The 20,112-nt window shown below is 47.4% G+C and overlaps 1 protein-coding gene and 1 long non-coding RNA gene across 27 annotated transcripts in view; one reads left to right on the top strand and one right to left on the bottom strand.

Moving 5' to 3' along the window:
* The window catches only part of LOC118383906 (uncharacterized), a 1,575-nt gene extending 1,085 nt beyond the window's left edge, over positions 1-490 (top strand). For 5 of the 25 annotated variants that reach the window (XR_008091726.1, XR_008091728.1, XR_008091735.1 and 2 more), the window contains 2 exons: positions 5-64; positions 123-485. This is a non-coding gene — a long non-coding RNA (uncharacterized LOC118383906). Of the gene's footprint in view, positions 95-122 lie in introns of all 25 variants that reach the window. The other 20 variants (XR_008091729.1, XR_008091733.1, XR_008091730.1 and 17 more) reach the window with 12 other exon arrangements.
* A 6,920-nt stretch (positions 491-7,410) lies between these two features.
* Positions 7,411-20,112, bottom strand: part of capn3a (calpain 3a, (p94)) — a 48,910-nt gene continuing 36,208 nt past the window's right edge. For both annotated transcript variants that reach the window (XM_052496077.1, XM_052496076.1), the window contains 5 exons: positions 15,794-15,862; positions 15,605-15,683; positions 11,228-11,344; positions 10,315-10,367; positions 7,411-7,489 (listed from right to left, as the gene is read on the bottom strand). In XM_052496077.1, the coding sequence (XP_052352037.1) occupies positions 7,463-7,489; positions 10,315-10,367; positions 11,228-11,344; positions 15,605-15,683; positions 15,794-15,862 (345 nt within the window). In that variant the 3' untranslated portion in view covers positions 7,411-7,462. The remainder of the gene's footprint in view (positions 7,490-10,314; positions 10,368-11,227; positions 11,345-15,604; positions 15,684-15,793; positions 15,863-20,112) is intronic.

The following is a 20,112-nucleotide window of genomic DNA, read 5'->3' on the forward strand; positions in this document are numbered from 1 at the left end:
GTAGGTGGTATAGGGGAGATGTTGAGGATGGTAGGTGGTATAGGGGAGATGTTGAGGATGGTAGGTGGTATAGGGGAGATGTTGAGGATGGTAGGTGGTATAGGGGATGTTGAGGATGGTAGGTGGTATAGGGGAGATGTTGAGGATGGTAGGTGGTATAGGGGAGATGTTGAGGATGGTAGGTGGTATAGGGGAGACGTTGAGGATGGTAGGTGGTATAGGGAGATGTTGAGGATGGTAGGTGGTATAGGGGAGATGTTGAGGATGGTAGGTGGTATAGGGGAGACGTTGAGGATGGTAGGTGGTATAGGGGAGATGTTGAGGATGGTAGGTGGTATAGGGGAGATGTTGAGGATGGTAGGTGGTATAGGGGAGATGTTGAGGGTGGTAGGTGGTATAGGGGAGACGTTGAGGATGGTAGGTGGTATAGGGGAGACGTTGAGGATGGTAGGTGGTATAGGGAGATGTTGAGGATGGTAGGTGGTATAGGGGAGACGCGTCGAGGATGGTAGGTGTGGTATAGGGAGATGTTGAGGGTGGTAGGTGGTATAGGGTAGAGATGTTGAGGATTGGTAGGTGGTATAGGGAAGAGAGTTGAGGATGCCTGTGGTATAGGGGGAGATGTTGAGGATGGTAGGTGGTATAGGGAGAGGAGTTGAGGATGGTAGGTGGTATAGGGGAATGTTGAGGATGGTAGGTGGTATAGGGTCTAATGTTGAGGATGGTAGGTGGTATAGGACTGGACTGAGGTAGCTGTGTTGAGGATGGTAGGTAGGTATAGGGGAGACGTTGAGGGTGGTAGGTGGTAGGGCAGAGATGTGAGGAGGATGGTAGGTAGGTATAGGGGAGAGGTTGAGGAGGACTGGTAGGTGGTATAGGGACTGAGAGGACTGTTGAGGATGGTAGGTGGTATAGGGGTAGAGCGTCTAATGAGGATGGTAGGTAGCTGTCTAATGTGAGGGGACTGGTAGGTAGCTGTCTAATGAGGGATGGTAGGTGGTAATAGGGAGGTAGCTGTCTAATGAGGACTGGACTGGTAGGTAGCTGTCTAATGGGGAGGTAGGTGTCGTCTAATGGAGGACTGGTAGGTGGTAATAGGGGAGATGGTAGGTAGAATGGAGGTAGGTAGGTAGCTGTCTAATGTGAGGACTGGTATGTTGAGGGACTGGTAGGTGGTCTAATAGGGTGGCCGTAATGTGAGGACTGGAGAGATGTTGAGGATGGTAGGTGGTAATGTGAGGACTGGAGATGCTGTCTAATGAGGACTGGTAGGTAGGTATAATGTGAGGACTGGACTGGTAGTTGTCTAATGGATGGTAGGTAGGTCTAATGTGAGAGACTGGTAGTTGTCTAATGGATGGTAGGTGGTAGGTCTAATGTGAGGACTGGTAGGTAGTTGTCTAATGTGAGGATGGTAGGTAGCTGTCTAATGTGAGGGACTGGTAGATGTCTAATGTGAGGACTGGTAGGTAGCTGTCTAATGTGAGGGACTGGTAGGTAGCTGTTGAGAACTGGACTGGTAGGTAGCCGTATAGGGGAGGACTGGTAGGAGGTCTAATGGTGGTAGCTGTAATGTAGGGACTGGTAGGTAGCTGTCTAATGTGAGAACTGGATGGTAGGTAGCTAGTGAGGACTGGTACTGGTAGTTGTCTAATGTGAGGACTGGTGTTAGGTAGGTAATGTGAGGACTGGTAGGTAGCTGTCTAATGTGAGGGACTGGTAGGTAGTTGTCTAATGTGAGGGGAGAGGTAGCTGTCTAATGTGAGGGACTGGTAGGTAGCCGTCTAATGTGAGGACTGGTAGGTAGCTGTCTAATGTGAGGACTGGACTGGATAGCTGTCTAATGTGAGAACTGGACTGGTAGGTAGCCGTCTAATGAGGATGGTAGGTGGTATAGGGTAGACGTTGAGGATGGTAGTGAGGACTGGTATAGCAGTCTAATGTGAGGACTGACTGGTAGGTAGCGTCTAATGTGAGGATGGTAGGTAGCTGTCTAATGTGAGGGACTGGTAGGTAGCTGTCTAATGAGGATGGTGGTAGGTGGTATCTAATGTGAGGGACTGGTAGGTAGCGTCTAATGAGGATGGTAGGTCTAATGTGAGGATAGGTAGAGCTGTTGAGGACTGGTAGGTAGCTGGTGAGGTGGTCTAATGTGGGGAGGTAGGTAGCGTTGAGGGTGGTAGGTAGCTGTCTAATGTGAGGAGGTATGTTGAGGATGGTAGGTAGGTATGGAGGGGAGACGTTGAGGACTGGTAGGTGTCTAATGTGGACTAGGGGAGCTGTCTAATGAGGATGGTAGGTAGTATAGGACTGGTAGGTAGCTGTCTAATGAGGATGGTAGGTAGGTAGCTATAGGGGTAGGTAGCTGTCTAATGAGGGGACTGGTAGGTAGCTGTCTAATGTGAGGGGAGGTATGTCTAATGAGGACTGGTAGGTAGCTGTCTAATGGAGGAGGTACGTTGAGGGTGGTAGGTGGTATAGGGGTAGGTAGTTGAATGGATGGCTGTCTAATGTGAGGACTGAGGTAGCGTCTAATGGATGGTAGGTAGGTCTAATAGGACTGGGTAGGTAGCGTTGAGGATGGTAGGTGGTATAGGGGACTGGTAGGTAGCGTCTAATGAGGATGGTAGGTAGCTGTATAGGGAGATGGACTGGTAGGTATGGTCTAATGTGAGTGGATAGGGGAGCTGTCGTGTGAGGATGGTAGGTAGCTGTCTAATGTGAGGGTAGGTAGCGTCTAATGAGGATGGTAGGTGGTCTAATGTGAGGGGTAGGTAGAATGTTGAGGCTGTGTGGTATCTAATGTGAGAGGACTGGTAGTGGTAGTTGAGGATGGTAGGCGTAATGAGGAACCTATTCAGTAGGTAGGTCTAATGTGAGGTGAGGGTTGTCTAATGTAGTGTAAATAAAACTGAATATTTTAAGAGATATTCAATGGGTTATAGGTCTAGTGGTGGCTCTGTCTAATGAGGTATGAAGACAGAAATGTGAGGAGAGGTAGGTTGTCTAATGTGTTTGATGCCTGGACTAGAGCAGTCTAATGAGGACTGGTACAATCTGGTGGTAGGTAGCTGTCTAATGTGTGACTGGTGGTTAAAAAAAAAATGTGAGTGGTAGGTAGCAATGGCCGATTAGGTAGCAGAATGTGAGACTGATGTTTCAGCAATAGCTGTCTAATGGGACATGGTCAGGAGGACTGGTAAATTAATGAGAAGCCTGAGACCTAGAGGACTGGAGGTAGGTAAGAGGATAAGGATGGCTAACTGGTATGGACTGGAAGGTTAGCAGTCTAATGTGAGGACTGGTGGTAGGTAGCAGTCTAATGTGAGGACTGGACTGGTAGGTAGCTGTCTAATGTGAGGACTGGTAGGTACTGGTAGGTAGGTAGCTGTCTAATGTGAGGACTGGACTCTAATGGTAGGTAGCAGTCTAATGTGAGGACTGGTAGGTAGCTGTCTAATGTGAGGACTGGACTGGTAGGTAGCAGTCTAATGTGAGGACTGGTAGGTAGCAGTCTAATGTGAGGACTGGTAGGTAGCTGTCTAATGTGAGGACTGGACTGGTAGGTAGCAGTCTAATGTGAGGACTGGTACTGGTAGGTAGCTGTCTAATGTGAGGACTGGACTGGTAGGTAGCTGTCTAATGTGAGGACTGGACTGGTAGGTAGCTGTCTAATGTGAGGACTGACTGGTAGGTAGCTGTCTAATGTGAGGACTGGTAGGTAGCTGTCTAATGTGAGGAATGGTAGGTAGCAGTCTAATGTGAGGACTGGAGGTAGCTGGTAGGTAGCTGTCTAATGTGAGGACTGGACTGGTAGGTAGCTGTCTAATGTGAGGACTGGACTGGTATAGCTGTCTAATGTGAGGACTGGACTGGTAGGTAGCTGTCTAATGTGAGGACTGGACTGGTAGGTAGCTGTCTAATGTGAGAACTGGACTGGTAGGTAGCAGTCTAATGTGAGGACTGGACTGGTAGGTAGCTGTCTAATGTGGTAGGTACTGGACTGGTAGGTAGCTGTCTAATGTGAGGACTGGACTGGTAGGTAGCTGTCTAATGTGAGAACTGGACTGGTAGGTAGCAGTCTAATGTGAGACTGGACTGGTAGGTAGCTGTCTAATGTAGGTGGTAGGTAGCTCTAATGTGAGGACTGGACTGGTAGGTAGCTGTCTAATGTGAGGACTGGTAGGTAGCTGTCTAATGTGAGGACTGGTAGGTACTGGTGGTAGGTAGCAGTCTAATGTGAGGACTGGTAGGTAGCAGTCTAATGTGAGGACTGGTAGGTAGCAGTCTAATGTGAGGACTGGTAGGTAGTTGTCTAATGTGAGGACTGGTAGGTAGCTGTCTAATGTGAGAACTGGACTGGTAGATAGCCGTCTAATGTGAGGACTGGACTGGTAGGTAGCTGTCTAATGTGAGGACTGGACTGGTAGGTAGCTGTCTAATGTGAGAACTGGACTGGTAGGTAGCTGTCTAATGTGAGGACTGGACTGGTAGGTAGCTGTCTAATGTGAGGACTGGACTGGTAGGTAGCTGTCTAATGTGAGGACTGGACTGGTAGGTAGCTGTCTAATGTGAGGACTGGACTGGTAGGTAGCTCTAATGTCTGGTAGGTAAATGTGAGGACTGGACTGGTAGGTAGCTGTCTAATGTGAGGACTGGACTGGTAGGTAGCTGTCTAATGTGAGGACTGGTAGGTAGCTGTCTAATGTAGGTGGTAGGTAGCTGTCTAATGTGAGGACTGGTAGGTAGCAGTCTAATGTGAGGACTGGTAGGTAGCTGTCTAATGTGAGGACTGGACTGGTAGGTAGCTCTAATGGACTGGTAGGTAGCTGTCTAATGTGAGGACTGGACTGGTAAGCTGTCTAATGTGAGGACTGGTAGGTAGCTGGACTGGTAGGTAGCTGTCTAATGTGAGGACTGGACTGGTAGGTAGCTGTCTAATGTGAGAACTGGACTGGTAGGTAGCTGTCTAATGTGAGGACTGGTAGGTAGCAGTCTAATGTGAGGACTGGACTGGTAGGTAGCTGTCTAATGTGAGGACTGGACTGGTAGGTAGCTGTCTAATGTGAGGACTGGACTGGTAGGTAGCTGTCTAATGTGAGAACTGGACTGGTAGGTAGCTGTGTGAGGACTAAATGTGAGGACTGGACTGGTAGGTAGCTGTCTAATGTGAGGACTGGTAGGTAGCAGTCTAATGTGAGGACTGGTAGGTAGCAGTCTAATGTGAGGGACTGGTAGGTAGCAGTCTAATGTGAGGACTGGTAGGTAGCTGTCTAATGTGAGGACTGGACTGGTAGGTAGCTGTCTAATGTGAGGGACTGGTACTAATGGACTGGTAGGTAGCTCTAATGTGAGGACTAATCTAATGTGAGGACTGGACTGGTAGGTAGCTGTCTAATGTGAGGACTGGTAGGTAGCTGTCTAATGTGAGGTAGCAGTCTAATGTGAGGACTGGACTGGTAGGTAGCAGTCTAATGTGAGGACTGGACTGGTAATGGTAGCTCTAATGTCTGGTAGGTAGCAGTCTAATGTGAGGACTGGACTGGTAGGTAGCAGTCTAATGTGAGGACTGGTAGGTAGCAGTCTAATGTGAGACTGGACTGGTAGGTAGCAGTCTAATGTGAGGACTGGACTGGTAGGTAGCTGTCTAATGTGAGGACTGGACTGGTAGGTAGCTGTCTAATGTGAGGACTGGACTGGTAGGTAGCTGTCTAATGTGAGGACTGGACTGGTAGGTAGCTGGTGAGGACTGGACTGGTAGGTAGCTGTCTAATGTGAGGACTGGTAGGTAGCAGTCTAATGTGACTGGACTGGGGTAGGTAGCAGTCTAATGTGAGGACTGGACTGGTAGGTAGCTGTCTAATGTGAGGACTGGTAGGTAGCAGTCTAATGTGAGGGACTGGTAGGTAGCTAGTCTAATGTGGTAGGTACTGGAGGACTGGGTAGGTAGCTGTCTAATGTGAGGACTGGACTGGTAGGTAGCAGTCTAATGTGAGGACTGGACTGGTAGGTAGCTGTCTAATGTGAGGACTGGTAGGTAGTTGTCTAATGTGAGGACTGGTAGGTAGCTGTCTAATGTGAGGACTAGGTCTAATGTGAGGACTGGTAGGTAGCAGTCTAATGTGAGGACTGGACTGGTAGGTAGCAGTCTAATGTGAGGACTGGACTGGTAGGTAGCAGTCTAATGTGAGGACTGGTAGGTAGCTGTCTAATGTGAGGACTGGACTGGTAGGTAGCAGTCTAATGTGAGGACTGGACTGGTAGGTAGCAGTCTAATGTGAGAACTGGACTGGTAGGTAGCAATGTCTGGTAATAGCAGTCTAATGAGGACTGGACTGGTAGGTAGCAGTCTAATGAGGACTGGACTGGTAGGTAGCAGTCTAATGTGAGGGACTGGTAGGTAGCAGTCTAATGTGAGGACTGGACTGGTAGGTAGCAGTCTAATGTGAGGACTGGACTGGTAGGTAGCAGTCTAATGTGAGGACTGGACTGGTAGGTAGCTGTCTAATGTGAGGACTGGTGGTAGGTAGCAGTCTAATGTGAGGGACTGGTAGGTAGCTGGGACTGGAGGTAGGTAGCAGTCTAATGTGAGGGTAGGTAGCTGGACTGGTAGGTAGCAGTCTAATGTGAGGACTGGACTGGTAGGTAGCAGTCTAATGTGAGACTGGACTGGTAGGTAGCAGTCTAATGTGAGGACTGGACTGGTAGGTAGCAGTCTAATGTGAGGACTGGACTGGTAGGTAGCAGTCTAATGTGAGGACTGTCTAATGTGAGGACTGACTGGTAGGTAGCTGTCTAATGTGAGGACTGGACTGGTAGGTAGCTGTCTAATGTGAGGACTGGACTGGTAGGTAGCAGTCTAATGTGAGGACTGGACTGGTAGGTAGCAGTCTAATGTGAGGACTGGACTGGTAGGTAGCAGTCTAATGTGAGGACTGGTAGGTAGCAGTCTAATGTGAGGACTGGACTGGTAGGTAGCAGTCTAATGTGAGGACTGGTAGGTAGCAGTCTAATGTGAGGACTGGTAGGTAGCAGTCTAATGTGAGGACTGGAGGTAGCAGTCTAATGTGAGGACTGGACTGGTAGGTAGCTCTAATGTGAGGACTGGACTGGTAGGTAGCAGTAATGCTTCTAATGTGAGGACTGGACTGGTAGGTAGCAGTCTAATGTGAGGACTGGACTGGTAGGTAGCAGTCTAATGTGAGGACTGGACTGGTAGGTAGCAGTCTAATGTGAGGACTGGTAGGTAGCAGTCTAATGTGAGGACTGGTAGGTAGCAGTCTAATGTGAGGACATACAGTTCTGCTCTGTTCTTCATGTGGGCATACAGTTCTGCTCTGTTCTTCATGTGGGCATACAGTTCTGCTCTGTTCTTCATGTGGGCATACAGTTCTGCTCTGTTCTTCATGTGGGATGGGTCTCACCTGGGAGGACATCCGGCTGAGAAGACCTGTCTGGCAATCTAGGCATACATGGTCAGCTGGAGCCACTGGACAATGAGGAGAGACATAGAGGGGTAGTATATGTTAGGATATAGAGGGGTAGTATCAGTTAGGATATAGAGGGGTAGTATCAGTTAGGACATAGAGGGGTAGTATCTGTTAGGACATAGAGGGGTAGTATCAGTTAGGACATAGAGGGGTAGTATCAGTTAGGACATAGAGGGGTAGTATCAGTTAGGACATAGAGGGTAGTAGTAGGACATAGAGGGGTAGTATCAGGGACATAGAGGGGTAGTATCAGTTAGGACATAGAGGGTAGTATCAGTTAGGACATAGAGGGTAGTATCAGTTAGGACATAGAGGGGTAGTATCAGTTAGGACATAGAGGGGTAGTATCAGTTAGGATATAGAGGGGTAGTATATGTTAGGATATAGAGGGGTAGTATCAGTCAGGATATAGAGGGGTAGTATCAGTTAGGACATAGAGGGGTAGTATCAGTTAGGATATAGAGGGGTAGTATCAGTTAGGATATAGAGGGGTAGTATCAGTTAGGATATAGAGGGGTAGTATCAGTTAGGATATAGAGGGGTAGTATATGTTAGGACATAGAGGGGTAGTATCAGTTAGGATATAGAGGGGTAGTATATGTTAGGACAGAGGGGTAGTATCAGTTAGGACATAGAGGGGTAGTATATGTTAGGACATAGGGGGTAGTATCTGTTAGGACAGAGAGGGGTAGTATCAGTTAGGATATAGAGGGGTAGTATCAGTCAGGATATAGAGGGGTAGTATCAGTTAGGACATAGAGGGGTAGTATCAGTCAGGACATAGAGGGGTAGTATCTGTTAGGACAGAGAGGGGTAGTATCTGTTAGGATATAGAGGGGTAGTATCTGTTAGGATATAGAGGGGTAGTATCTGTTAGGATATAGAGGGGTAGTATCTGTTAGGATATAGAGGGGTAGTATCTGTTAGGATATAGAGGGGTAGTATCAGTTAGGATATAGAGGGGTAGTATCTGTTAGGATATAGAGGGGTAGTATCTGTTAGGACAGAGAGGGGTAGTATCTGTTAGGATATAGAGGGGTAGTATCAGTCAGGATATAGAGGGGTAGTATCAGTTAGGACATAGAGGGGTAGTATCAGTCAGGATATAGAGGGGTAGTATCAGTTAGGATATAGAGGGGTAGTATCAGTCAGGATATAGAGGGGTAGTATCTGTTAGGATATAGAGGGGTGTATCAGTTAGGACATAGAGGGGTAGTATCAGTTAGGACAGAGAGGGGTAGTATCTGTTAGGACAGAGAGGGGTAGTATCTGTTAGGATATAGAGGGTAGTATCAGTTAGGACATAGTAGTATCAGTTAGGACATAGAGGGGTAGTATCTGTTAGGACATAGAGGGGTAGTATCAGTTAGGACATAGAGGGGTAGTATCAGTTAGGACATAGAGGGGTAGTATCAGTTAGGACATAGAGGGGTAGTATCAGTTAGGACATAGAGGGGTAGTATCAGTTAGGACATAGAGGGGTAGTATCAGTTAGGATATAGAGGGGTAGTATATGTTAGGATATAGAGGGGTAGTATCAGTCAGGATATAGAGGGGTAGTATCAGTTAGGACATAGAGGGGTAGTATCAGTTAGGATATAGAGGGGTAGTATCAGTTAGGATATAGAGGGGTAGTATCAGTTAGGACATAGAGGGGTAGTATCAGTTAGGATATAGAGGGGTAGTATATGTTAGGACATAGAGGGTAGTATCTGTTAGGATATAGAGGGGTAGTATATGTTAGGACAGAGGGGTAGTATCAGTTAGGACATAGAGGGTAGTATATGTTAGGACAGAGGGGTAGTATCAGTCAGGACATAGAGGGGTAGTATCTGTTAGGACATAGAGGGGTAGTATCTGTTAGGACATAGAGGGTAGTATCAGTTAGGATATAGAGGGGTAGTATCAGTTAGGACATAGAGGGGTAGTATCAGTCAGGATATAGAGGGGTAGTATCTGTTAGGACAGAGAGGGGTAGTATCTGTTAGGATATAGAGGGGTAGTATCTGTTAGGATATAGAGGGGTAGTATCTGTTAGGATATAGAGGGGGTAGTATCTGTTAGGATATAGAGGTAGTATCTGTTAGGATATAGAGGGTAGTATCAGTTAGGATATAGAGGGTAGTATCTGTTAGGATATAGAGGGGTAGTATCTGTTAGGACAGAGAGGGGTAGTATCTGTTAGGATATAGAGGGGTATTATCAGTCAGGATATAGAGGGGTAGTATCTGTTAGGACATAGAGGGGTAGTATCAGTCAGGATATAGAGGGGTAGTATCAGTTAGGATATAGAGGGGTAGTATCAGTCAGGATATAGAGGGGTAGTATCTGTTAGGATATAGAGGGGTAGTATCAGTTAGGACATAGAGGGGTAGTATCTGTTAGGACAGAGAGGGGTAGTATCTGTTAGGACATAGAGGGGTAGTATCTGTTAGGATATAGAGGGGTAGTATCTGTTAGGATATAGAGGGGTAGTATCTGTTAGGATATAGAGGGGTAGTATCTGTTAGGATATAGAGGGGTAGTATCTGTTAGGATATAGAGGGGTAGTATCTGTTAGGATATAGAGGGGTAGTATCTGTTAGGATATAGAGGGGTAGTATCTGTTAGGATATAGAGGGGTAGTATCAGTTAGGACATAGAGGGGTAGTATCAGTTAGGACAGAGAGGGGTAGTATCAGTTAGGACAGAGAGGGGTAGTATCTGTTAGGACAGAGGCGTAGTATCTGTTAGCGTGCTGACACACGTCTTCTGTCAACACAGCCCCTAAGGCGGTAGTAAAATCATGTTTGTTCCACGTCATTCATTAGCATTAGCAGCTTACCTCCAAGACACTAAGTCTGATCGTACCATCCTGATCAAAAGCCTGGAACGCCCCTGTAAACAAAAATCCCATTTCATCAATCAATCAATAAAACATGAACATGACCAGACAGAATACTAAGGTGAAGAGCGTGCGTGACTTACTGAACATGGCTTCTAGCCGGACCAGACAGAATACTAAGGTGAAGAGCGTGAGTGACTTACTGAACATGGCTTCTCGCCGGACCAGACAGAATACTAAGGTGAAGAGCGTGAGTGACTTACTGAACATGGCTTCTCGCCGGACCAGACAGAATACTAAGGTGAAGAGCGTGCGGGACTTACTGAACATGGCTTCTAGCCGGACCAGACAGAATACTAAGGTGAAGAGCGTGCGGGACTTACTGAACATGGCTTCTAGCCGGACCAGACAGAATACTAAGGTGAAGAGCGTGAGTGACTTACTGAACATGGCTTCTCGCCGGACCAGACAGAATACTAAGGTGAAGAGCGTGAGTGACTTACTGAACATGGCTTCGAGCCGGACCAGACAGAATACTAAGGTGAAGAGCGTGAGACTTACGAACATGGCTTCTACCAGACAGAATACTAAGGTGAAGAGCGTGAGGACTTACTGAACATGGCTTCTAGCCGGACCAGACAGAATACTAAGGTGAAGAGCGTGCAGGACTTACTGAACATGGCTTCTAGCCGGACCAGACAGAATACTAAGGTGAAGAGCGTGAGTGACTTACTGAACATGGCTTCTCGCCGGACCAGACAGAATACTAAGGTGAAGAGCGTGCGGGACTTACTGAACATGGCTTCTAGCCGGACCAGACAGAATACTAAGGTGAAGAGCGTGCGGGACTTACTGAACATGGCTTCTAGCCGGACCAGACAGAATACTAAGGTGAAGAGCGTGCGGGACTTACTGAACATGGCTTCGAGCCGGACCAGACAGCTGATGAAGCTGTCAAAGTCGATGTTCATACCCTCATTGGCGTAACGCATGGTGATGATGTCATACAGCTGGTTGTTGAGACGGAAGCCTGAACGGGACACAAAGGACACCATAACTGAGTAGTGACAAGACTGTAAAATATATTGGACGTAGAGATTAGACTGTGGAGTGGATGGAGTCTGTTGTCAGGCGGCCATTTAACGATAATTCTAGGGTCTGGATACATTTACTCATGACTTTTAAATGACCTCTAACAATGTCACAGATGTTCTTGAACACTTATCTTACCTCGTCCCTCGGGCTTGAATTCCTGGCTCATAGACCCTGCTAACATTGTGCAACAAAGTGGGACTTTGGGTGTGGTTAAAATAGAGGCTGGAGAGCGCTATATATGCCGAGTTTAATTCACTGAAAACAAACTTTAGTGATACCAAAAGAAAAACACGATTTTGTCCAAGAAATGCGGCTAAATATCACGTGGCTGTGCTTGGTACTGATTTCTATGTGTGGGGTGCAAGGGGTGCAAGTTTTAAAGTATATTATTATATATTATTATATTAAACTAAAGGACAATTGGGAACTCGCCCTACTTGTCGACTAGTTGAACCCCGATGCCGTCCTCCTATCTTTCCCTTTAACAGAACGGTCGATGGCTCTCATAGCTTTCACTTTTTTGGTTTCATAAGCTTGCTCAAGCATTTTACCTTCGGGTAGGCAGCCTTACTTCCTCACATGGGCAACAATTAACGAGCTAAGTTAGCTCGCTAGTTAACGTGAGCCAACCAGGCTACATATGGAACTTCGATCATCTCAGGCCAGTGGCACAATATATACATGTATGGTTAGATCAGACTCACTGTCATAATCATTGGCGACGATTTAAGTCAAAATCACAAATCCAAATCCCCGTTTCCACGCATGGTTTAGGAAAGGGCCGATTTAGCAAGCTAGCTACTGCAGGACAACAACACCAGCGGACCAAAAAAACAGACGTTTTTCTGACAATGATAACGTTTTGCTCCGGGTGTGATTTGATTGGTGTGAAGTCTAATCCAATCTGGCCTCCCTTTGGGGGCGTTTTGCTGAGCTCAGCTCAATGCTGATTGGCTAATTATTGATTTTATTTTTTTTATCAAGGGAGGTCAAATGCTTGCTGGCATCAATCAATCAAATTCTACAGAAGCAACATGGTCTACTCATACTGAGACAGAGATGCTGTTTCACTGTCCAGACAGCATCAGATACATGGTCTACTCATACTGAGACAGAGATGCTGTTTCACTGTCCAGACAGCATCAGATACATGGTCTACTCATACTGAGACAGAGATGCTGTTTCACTGTCCAGACAGCATCAGATACATGGTCTACACATACTGAGACAGAGATGCTGTTTCACTGTCCAGACAGCATCAGATACATGGTCTACTCATACTGAGACAGAGATGCTTGCTGTTTCACTGTCCAGACAGCATCAGATACATGGTCTACACATAGTGAGACAGCATTAGATACATGGTCTACACATACTGAGACAGCATCAGATACATGGTCTACTCATACTGAGACAGAGATGCTGTTTCACTGTCCAGACAGCATCAGATACATGGTCTACTCATACTGAGACAGAGATGCTGTTTCACTGTCCAGACAGCATCAGATACATGGTCTACACATACTGAGACAGCATCAGATACATGGTCTACACATACTGAGACAGAGAGATGCTGTTTCACTGTCCAGACAGCATCAGATACATGGTCTACACATACTGAGACAGAGAGGTGCTGTTTCACTGAGACAGCGTCAGATACATGAGAGACAGAGAGGTGCTGTTTCACTGTCCAGACAGCATCAGATACATGGTCTACACATACTGAGACAGATCAGATGCTGTTTCTACACATACTGAGACAGAGGGGTGCTGTTTCACTGTCCAGACAGCATCAGATACATGGTCTACACATACTGAGACAGAGATGCTGTTTCACTGTCCAGACAGCATCAGATACATGGTCTACACATACTGAGACAGAGATGCTGTTTCACTGTCCAGACAGCATCAGATACATGGTCTACACATACTGAGACAGCATCAGATACATGGTCTACACATACTGAGACAGAGAGATGCTGTTTCACTGTCCAGACAGCATCAGATACATGGTCTACACATACTGAGACAGAGAGATGCTGTTTCACTGTCCAGACAGCATCAGATACATGGTCTACACATACTGAGACAGAGAGGTGCTGTTTCACTGTCCAGACAGCATCAGATACATGGTCTATACATACTGAGACAGAGAGATGCTGTTTACTGTCCAGACAGCATCAGATACATGGTCTACACATACTGAGACAGCATCAGATACATGGTCTACACATACTGAGACAGCATCAGATACATGGTCTACACATACTGAGACAGAGAGGTGCTGTTTCACTGTCCAGACAGCATCAGAGGGGTGCTGTTTCCCTGTCCACAGCATCAGAGAGGTGCTGTTTCACTGTCCAGACAGCATCAGAGGGGTGCTGAGAGACAGCATCAGAGGTGCTGTTTCACTGTCCAGACAGCATCAGAGGGCATCAGAGGGGTGCTGTTTCACTGTCCAGACAGCATCAGAGAGGTGCTGTTTCACTGTCCAGACAGCATCAGAGGGGTGCTGTTTCCCTGTCCAGACAGCATCAGAGGGGTGCTGTTTCCCTCGCTCGGATGATTTCTCTGGTGAGATTCAGCGACTTGCGAAATTGGTTGAACATAAAAAAAATAAAACAGAGACGAAAGTTAAACGTATTTCATAATGTTCATGTTTTTATTGGTCAAATGTTTGGACAAGCCTGGCTTCCCTTATAAATACACACCACTGGTTCGGGCATATCAAGTTATGTGCTACTTTTCAGACTACGTTTCTATTCAGGGCGACTGAACCGAGCCAAACAGCATTGTGTCGACTTGACTACCTGAGCCATGGATAACATTTTTAAAAGCCCAGCAACAACAGATCATGTTAGCAAAATAGCTAACTAGCTAATGTTAGCATGCTAGCTACCTAAACGGGACAGCTGTCAGTTCCCTATTTGTTGATGTTTGTCCACTCACAACGTTCCATCCCCCTAATCTCGTGAATATGTATGAGTAGCTTATAGGTCATTATAGGGTATTGTGATGTCATTATGGGGTATTGTGATGTCATTATGGGGTATTGTGATGTCATTATGGGGTATTGTGTGTAGATTGATGAGCGGGGAAAAAACAAATCCATTTTAGAATAAGGCTGTAATGTAACAAAGTGTGAAAAATGTGGAGGGGTCTGAATACCTTCGGAATACACTGTATATCTTCTGTTAGTACTCAATGTTAAGAACTTAACTTCATTGCTGAGAGTGTTCTGGAACGTAAAAGGGTATAAATCACCATATGAAGATAAATAAAAATGATATCCTTCCTGGAGAGGAGAGGGCGGCCATTTGCTTTCTATAGGGCTGTGGTGGACAAAATACCCAACTGTCATACTTGAGTAAAAGTAAACAGGAAATGACTCAATTAAAAGTGAAACATTTACTACTTGAGTAAAAGTAAATGACTCAATTAAAAGTGAAAAATTTACTACTTGAGTAAAAGTAAACAGGAAATGACTCAATTAAAAGTGAAACATTTACTACTTGAGTAAAAGTAAACAGGAAATGACTCAATTAAAAGTGAAACATTTACTACTTGAGTAAAAGTAAACAGGAAATGACTCAATTAAAAGTGAAACATTTACTACTTGAGTAAAAGTCTAAATATATTTAACTATCAAAAGTAAATTTAATTGCTCAAATATACTTAAGTAGTACAAGTGTAGGGCATTTGTGTTTAGTGAGTCTGCCAGATCAGAGGCAGTAGATGGATGACCAGGGATGTTCTCTTGATAAGTGTGTGAATTTGATAATTTTCCTGTCCCGGTTATCATTTTTATTTATTTAATAAATTCACCTTTATTTATCCAGGTAGGCCAGTCGAGAACAAGTTCTCATTTACAACTGCGACACAAACAACACAGAGTTACACATGGAATAAACAAACATACAGTCACGAATACAATAGTAAAAAGTATACATACAGTGTGTGAATTCAAAATGTAACGAGTACTTTTGGGTGTCAGGGGAAAATGTATGGAGTAAAAAAAGTACATTATTTTCTTCACGAATGTAGTAAAGTAAAAGTTGTCAAAAATACAAATAGTAAAGTACAGATAACTTTAAGTACTTTACACTGCTATAGAGGACATGTCTTTCCATCTGGTTGTAGATGCCGAAACAGGGATACTACGATCTGTGCTATTCGATTGTATCTGGTAACTAACCTGCATCGTTGATGGCATTTCTCATCTCGTAGCTGTTGATGATACCAGCCTGGTCCGAGCTGTAGTGTCTAAAGATCCCCTGAGAAACAGAGCATTTATTACATCTACTAATCTGACCCTATTTACAGTGTCATTGGGAGTGGAGATAAACCTGAAGAAGATGATGATGATGAAGAAGAGCATTCTCACCTGCCACTGTTTGATCTTGTTCCAGAGATGTCTGAACTCCTGCAGGCTGAGTCTGCCCGTCCCGTCCATCTAGACATTAGCTTTAGTTAAGACCACAGTGACGGACGTCAACATGGAGCACTTTACAATCACTTCCTGTCAACAAAGTCACTTCCTCTGAATAAGATATTTCAACACTTCCTGGTTGTTACATTAGTAACACCCACGACCTCGGTAACACCCACGACCTCGGTAACACCCACGACCTCGGTAACACCCACGACCTCGGTAACACCCACGACCTCGGTAACACCCACGACCTCGGTAACACCCACGACCTCGGTAACACCCATGACCTCGGGCACACCCACGACCTCGGTAACACCCACGACCTCGGTAACACCCATGACCTCGGGCACGTGCTACTGAGAACTACTGCAATAAAAGGTGAATTTGACCCTGATGTTTGTCCACCGTAGGCCCTGTCTGTGACACCAACAGCTCTCTCTAGATAATTCAGACCTCTCATGGGGACCCACAACTGGTGCATGTTCTACATGTATTCCTGAGATGGCACATCTAATTCACGTTGTAAACTAACTAACTCAAACTCCTCAAGGCGTTTTACTAAGTGAATCAGGTGATCTAGTTCAGGACTACAACTCAATTGTGAAAATGTCTGGGGGTCCCGAGGAGAGGTTTGAGAACCACTGCTATAGACAACACAACTTGACCCGGACGGGTCTCTCTCTACAGACAACACAACCTGACCCAGGAGGGTCTCTCTCTACAGACAACACAACCTGACCCGGGAGGGTCTCTATCTACAGACAACACAACCTGGCCCGGGCGGGTCTCTATCTACAGACAACACAACCTGACCTGGGTCTGACAACACAACTTGACCGGGACGGGTCTCTCTCTACAGACAACACAACCTGACCCAGGAGGGTCTCTCTCTACAGACAACACAACCTGACCCAGGAGGGTCTCTCTCTACAGACAACACAACCTGACCCAGGAGGGTCTCTCTCTACAGACAACACAACCTGACCCAGGAGGGTCTGTCTCTCCAGGCAACACAACCTGACCCAGGAGGGTCTCTCTCTACAGACAACACAACCTGACCCGGACGGGTCTCTATCTACAGACAACACAACCTGACCTGGGTCTGACAACACAACCTGACCCAGGAGGGTCTCTCTCTACAGGCAACACAACCTGACCCAGGAGGGTCTCTCTCTACAGGCAACACAACCTGACCCAGGAGGGTCTCTCTCTACAGGCAACACAACCTGACCCAGGAGGGTCTCTCTCTACAGGCAACACAACCTGACCCAGGAGGGTCTCTCTCTACAGACACCACAACCTGACCTGGGTCTGACAACACAACCTGACCCAGGAGGGTCTCTCTCTACAGACAACACAACCTGACCCAGGAGGGTCTCTCTCTACAGACAACACAACCTGACCCAGGAGGGTCTCTCTCTACAGACAACACAACCTGACCTGGGTCTGACAACACAACCTGACCCAGGAGGGTCTCTCTCTACAGACAACACAACCTGACCCAGGAGGGTCTCTCTCTACAGACAACACAACCTGACCCAGGAGGGTCTCTGTCTACAGACAACACAACCTGACCCAGGAGGGTCTCTCTCTACAGACAACACAACCTGACCCAGGAGGGTCTCTGTCTACAGACAACACAACCTGACCCAGGAGGGTCTCTCTCTACAGGCAACACAACCTGACCCAGGAGGGTCTCTCTCTACAGACAACACAACCTGACCCGGACGGGTCTCTATCTACAGACAACACAACCTGACCTGGGTCTGACAACACAACCTGACCCAGGAGGGTCTCTCTCTACAGGCAACACAACCTGACCCAGGAGGGTCTCTCTCTACAGGCAACACAACCTGACCCAGGAGGGTCTCTCTCTCCAGGCAACACAACCTGACCCGGACGGGTCTCTATCTACAGACAACACAACCTGACCTGGGTCTGACAACACAACCTGACCCAGGAGGGTCTCTCTCTCTACAGACAACACAACCTGACCCGGACGGGTCTCTATCTACAGACAACACAACCTGACCTGGGTCTGACAACACAAACTGACCCAGGAGGGTCTCTCTCTCCAGGCAACACAACCTGACCCAGGAGGGTCTCTCTCTCTACAGACAACACAACCTGACCCGGACGGGTCTCTATCTACAGACAACACAACCTGACCTGGGTCTGACAACACAAACTGACCCAGGAGGGTCTCTCTCTACAGGCAACACAACCTGACCCAGGAGGGTCTCTCTCTACAGGCAACACAACCTGACCCAGGAGGGTCTCTCTCTACAGGCAACACAACCTGACCCAGGAGGGTCTCTCTCTACAGACACCACAACCTGACCTGGGTCTGACAACACAACCTGACCCAGGAGGGTCTCTCTCTACAGACAACACAACCTGACCCAGGAGGGTCTCTCTCTACAGACAACACAACCTGACCTGGGTCTGACAACACAACCTGACCCAGGAGGGTCTCTCTCTACAGACAACACAACCTGACCCAGGAGGGTCTCTCTCTACAGACAACACAACCTGACCCAGGAGGGTCTCTCTCTACAGACAACACAACCTGACCCAGGAGGGTCTCTCTCTACAGACAACACAACCTGACCCAGGAGGGTCTCTCTCTACAGACAACACAACCTGACCCGGGCGGGTCTCTATCTACAGACAACACAACCTGACCTGGGTCTGACAACACAACCTGACCCAGGAGGGTCTCTCTCTACAGACAACACAACCTGACCCAGGAGGGTCTCTCTCTACAGACAACACAACCTGACCCAGGAGGGTCTCTCTCTACAGACAACACAACCTGACCCAGGAGGGTCTCTCTCTACAGGCAACACAACCTGACCCAGGAGGGTCTCTCTCTACAGACAACACAACCTGACCCAGGAGGGTCTCTCTCTACAGACAACACAACCTGACCCAGGAGGGTCTCTCTCTACAGACAACACAACCTGACCCAGGAGGGTCTCTCTCTACAGACAACACAACCTGACCCAGGAGGGTCTCTCTCTACAGGCAACACAACCTGACCCAGGAGGGTCTCTCTCTACAGGCAACACAACCTGACCCAGGAGGGTCTCTCTCTACAGGCAACACAACCTGACCCAGGAGGGTCTCTCTCTACAGGCAACACAACCTGACCCAGGAGGGTCTCTCTCTACAGACACCACAACCTGACCTGGGTCTGACAACACAACCTGACCCAGGAGGGTCTCTCTCTACAGACAACACAACCTGACCCAGGAGGGTCTCTCTCTACAGACAACACAACCTGACCTGGGTCTGACAACACAACCTGACCCAGGAGGGTCTCTCTCTACAGACAACACAACCTGACCCAGGAGGGTCTCTCTCTACAGACAACACAACCTGACCCAGGAGGGTCTCTCTCTACAGACAACACAACCTGACCCAGGAGGGTCTCTGTCTACAGACAACACAACCTGACCCAGGAGGGTCTCTGTCTACAGACAACACAACCTGACCCAGGAGGGTCTGTCTCTCCAGGCAACACAACCTGACCCGGACGGGTCTCTATCTACAGACAACACAACCTGACCTGGGTCTGACAACACAACCTGACCCAGGAGGGTCTCTCTCTACAGGCAACACAACCTGACCCAGGAGGGTCTGTCTCTCCAGGCAACACAACCTGACCCAGGAGGGTCTCTCTCTACAGGCAACACAACCTGACCCAGGAGGGTCTCTCTCTACAGACACCACAACCTGACCTGGGTCTGACAACACAACCTGACCCAGGAGGGTCTCTCTCTACAGACAACACAACCTGACCCAGGAGGGTCTCTCTCTACAGACAACACAACCTGACCTGGGTCTGACAACACAACCTGACCCAGGAGGGTCTCTCTCTACAGACAACACAACCTGACCCAGGAGGGTCTCTCTCTACAGACAACACAACCTGACCCAGGAGGGTCTCTATCTACAGACAACACAACCTGACCCAGGAGGGTCTCTCTCTAGACAACACAACCTGACCCAGGAGGGTCTCTCTCTACAGACAACACAACCTGACCCGGGCGGGTCTCTATCTACACAACCTGACAACACAACCTGACCTGGGGGTCTGACAACACAACCTGACCCAGGAGGGTCTCTATCTACAGACAACACAACCTGACCCAGGAGGGTCTCTCTCTACAGACAACACAACCTGACCCAGGAGGGTCTCTCTCTACAGACAACACAACCTGACCCAGGAGGGTCTCTCTCTCAGACAACACAACCTGACCCAGGAG

Source organism: Oncorhynchus keta, chromosome 35 (assembly GCF_023373465.1).
Source record: "Oncorhynchus keta strain PuntledgeMale-10-30-2019 chromosome 35, Oket_V2, whole genome shotgun sequence".
NCBI classification, from domain to species: Eukaryota; Metazoa; Chordata; class Actinopteri; order Salmoniformes; family Salmonidae; genus Oncorhynchus; species Oncorhynchus keta.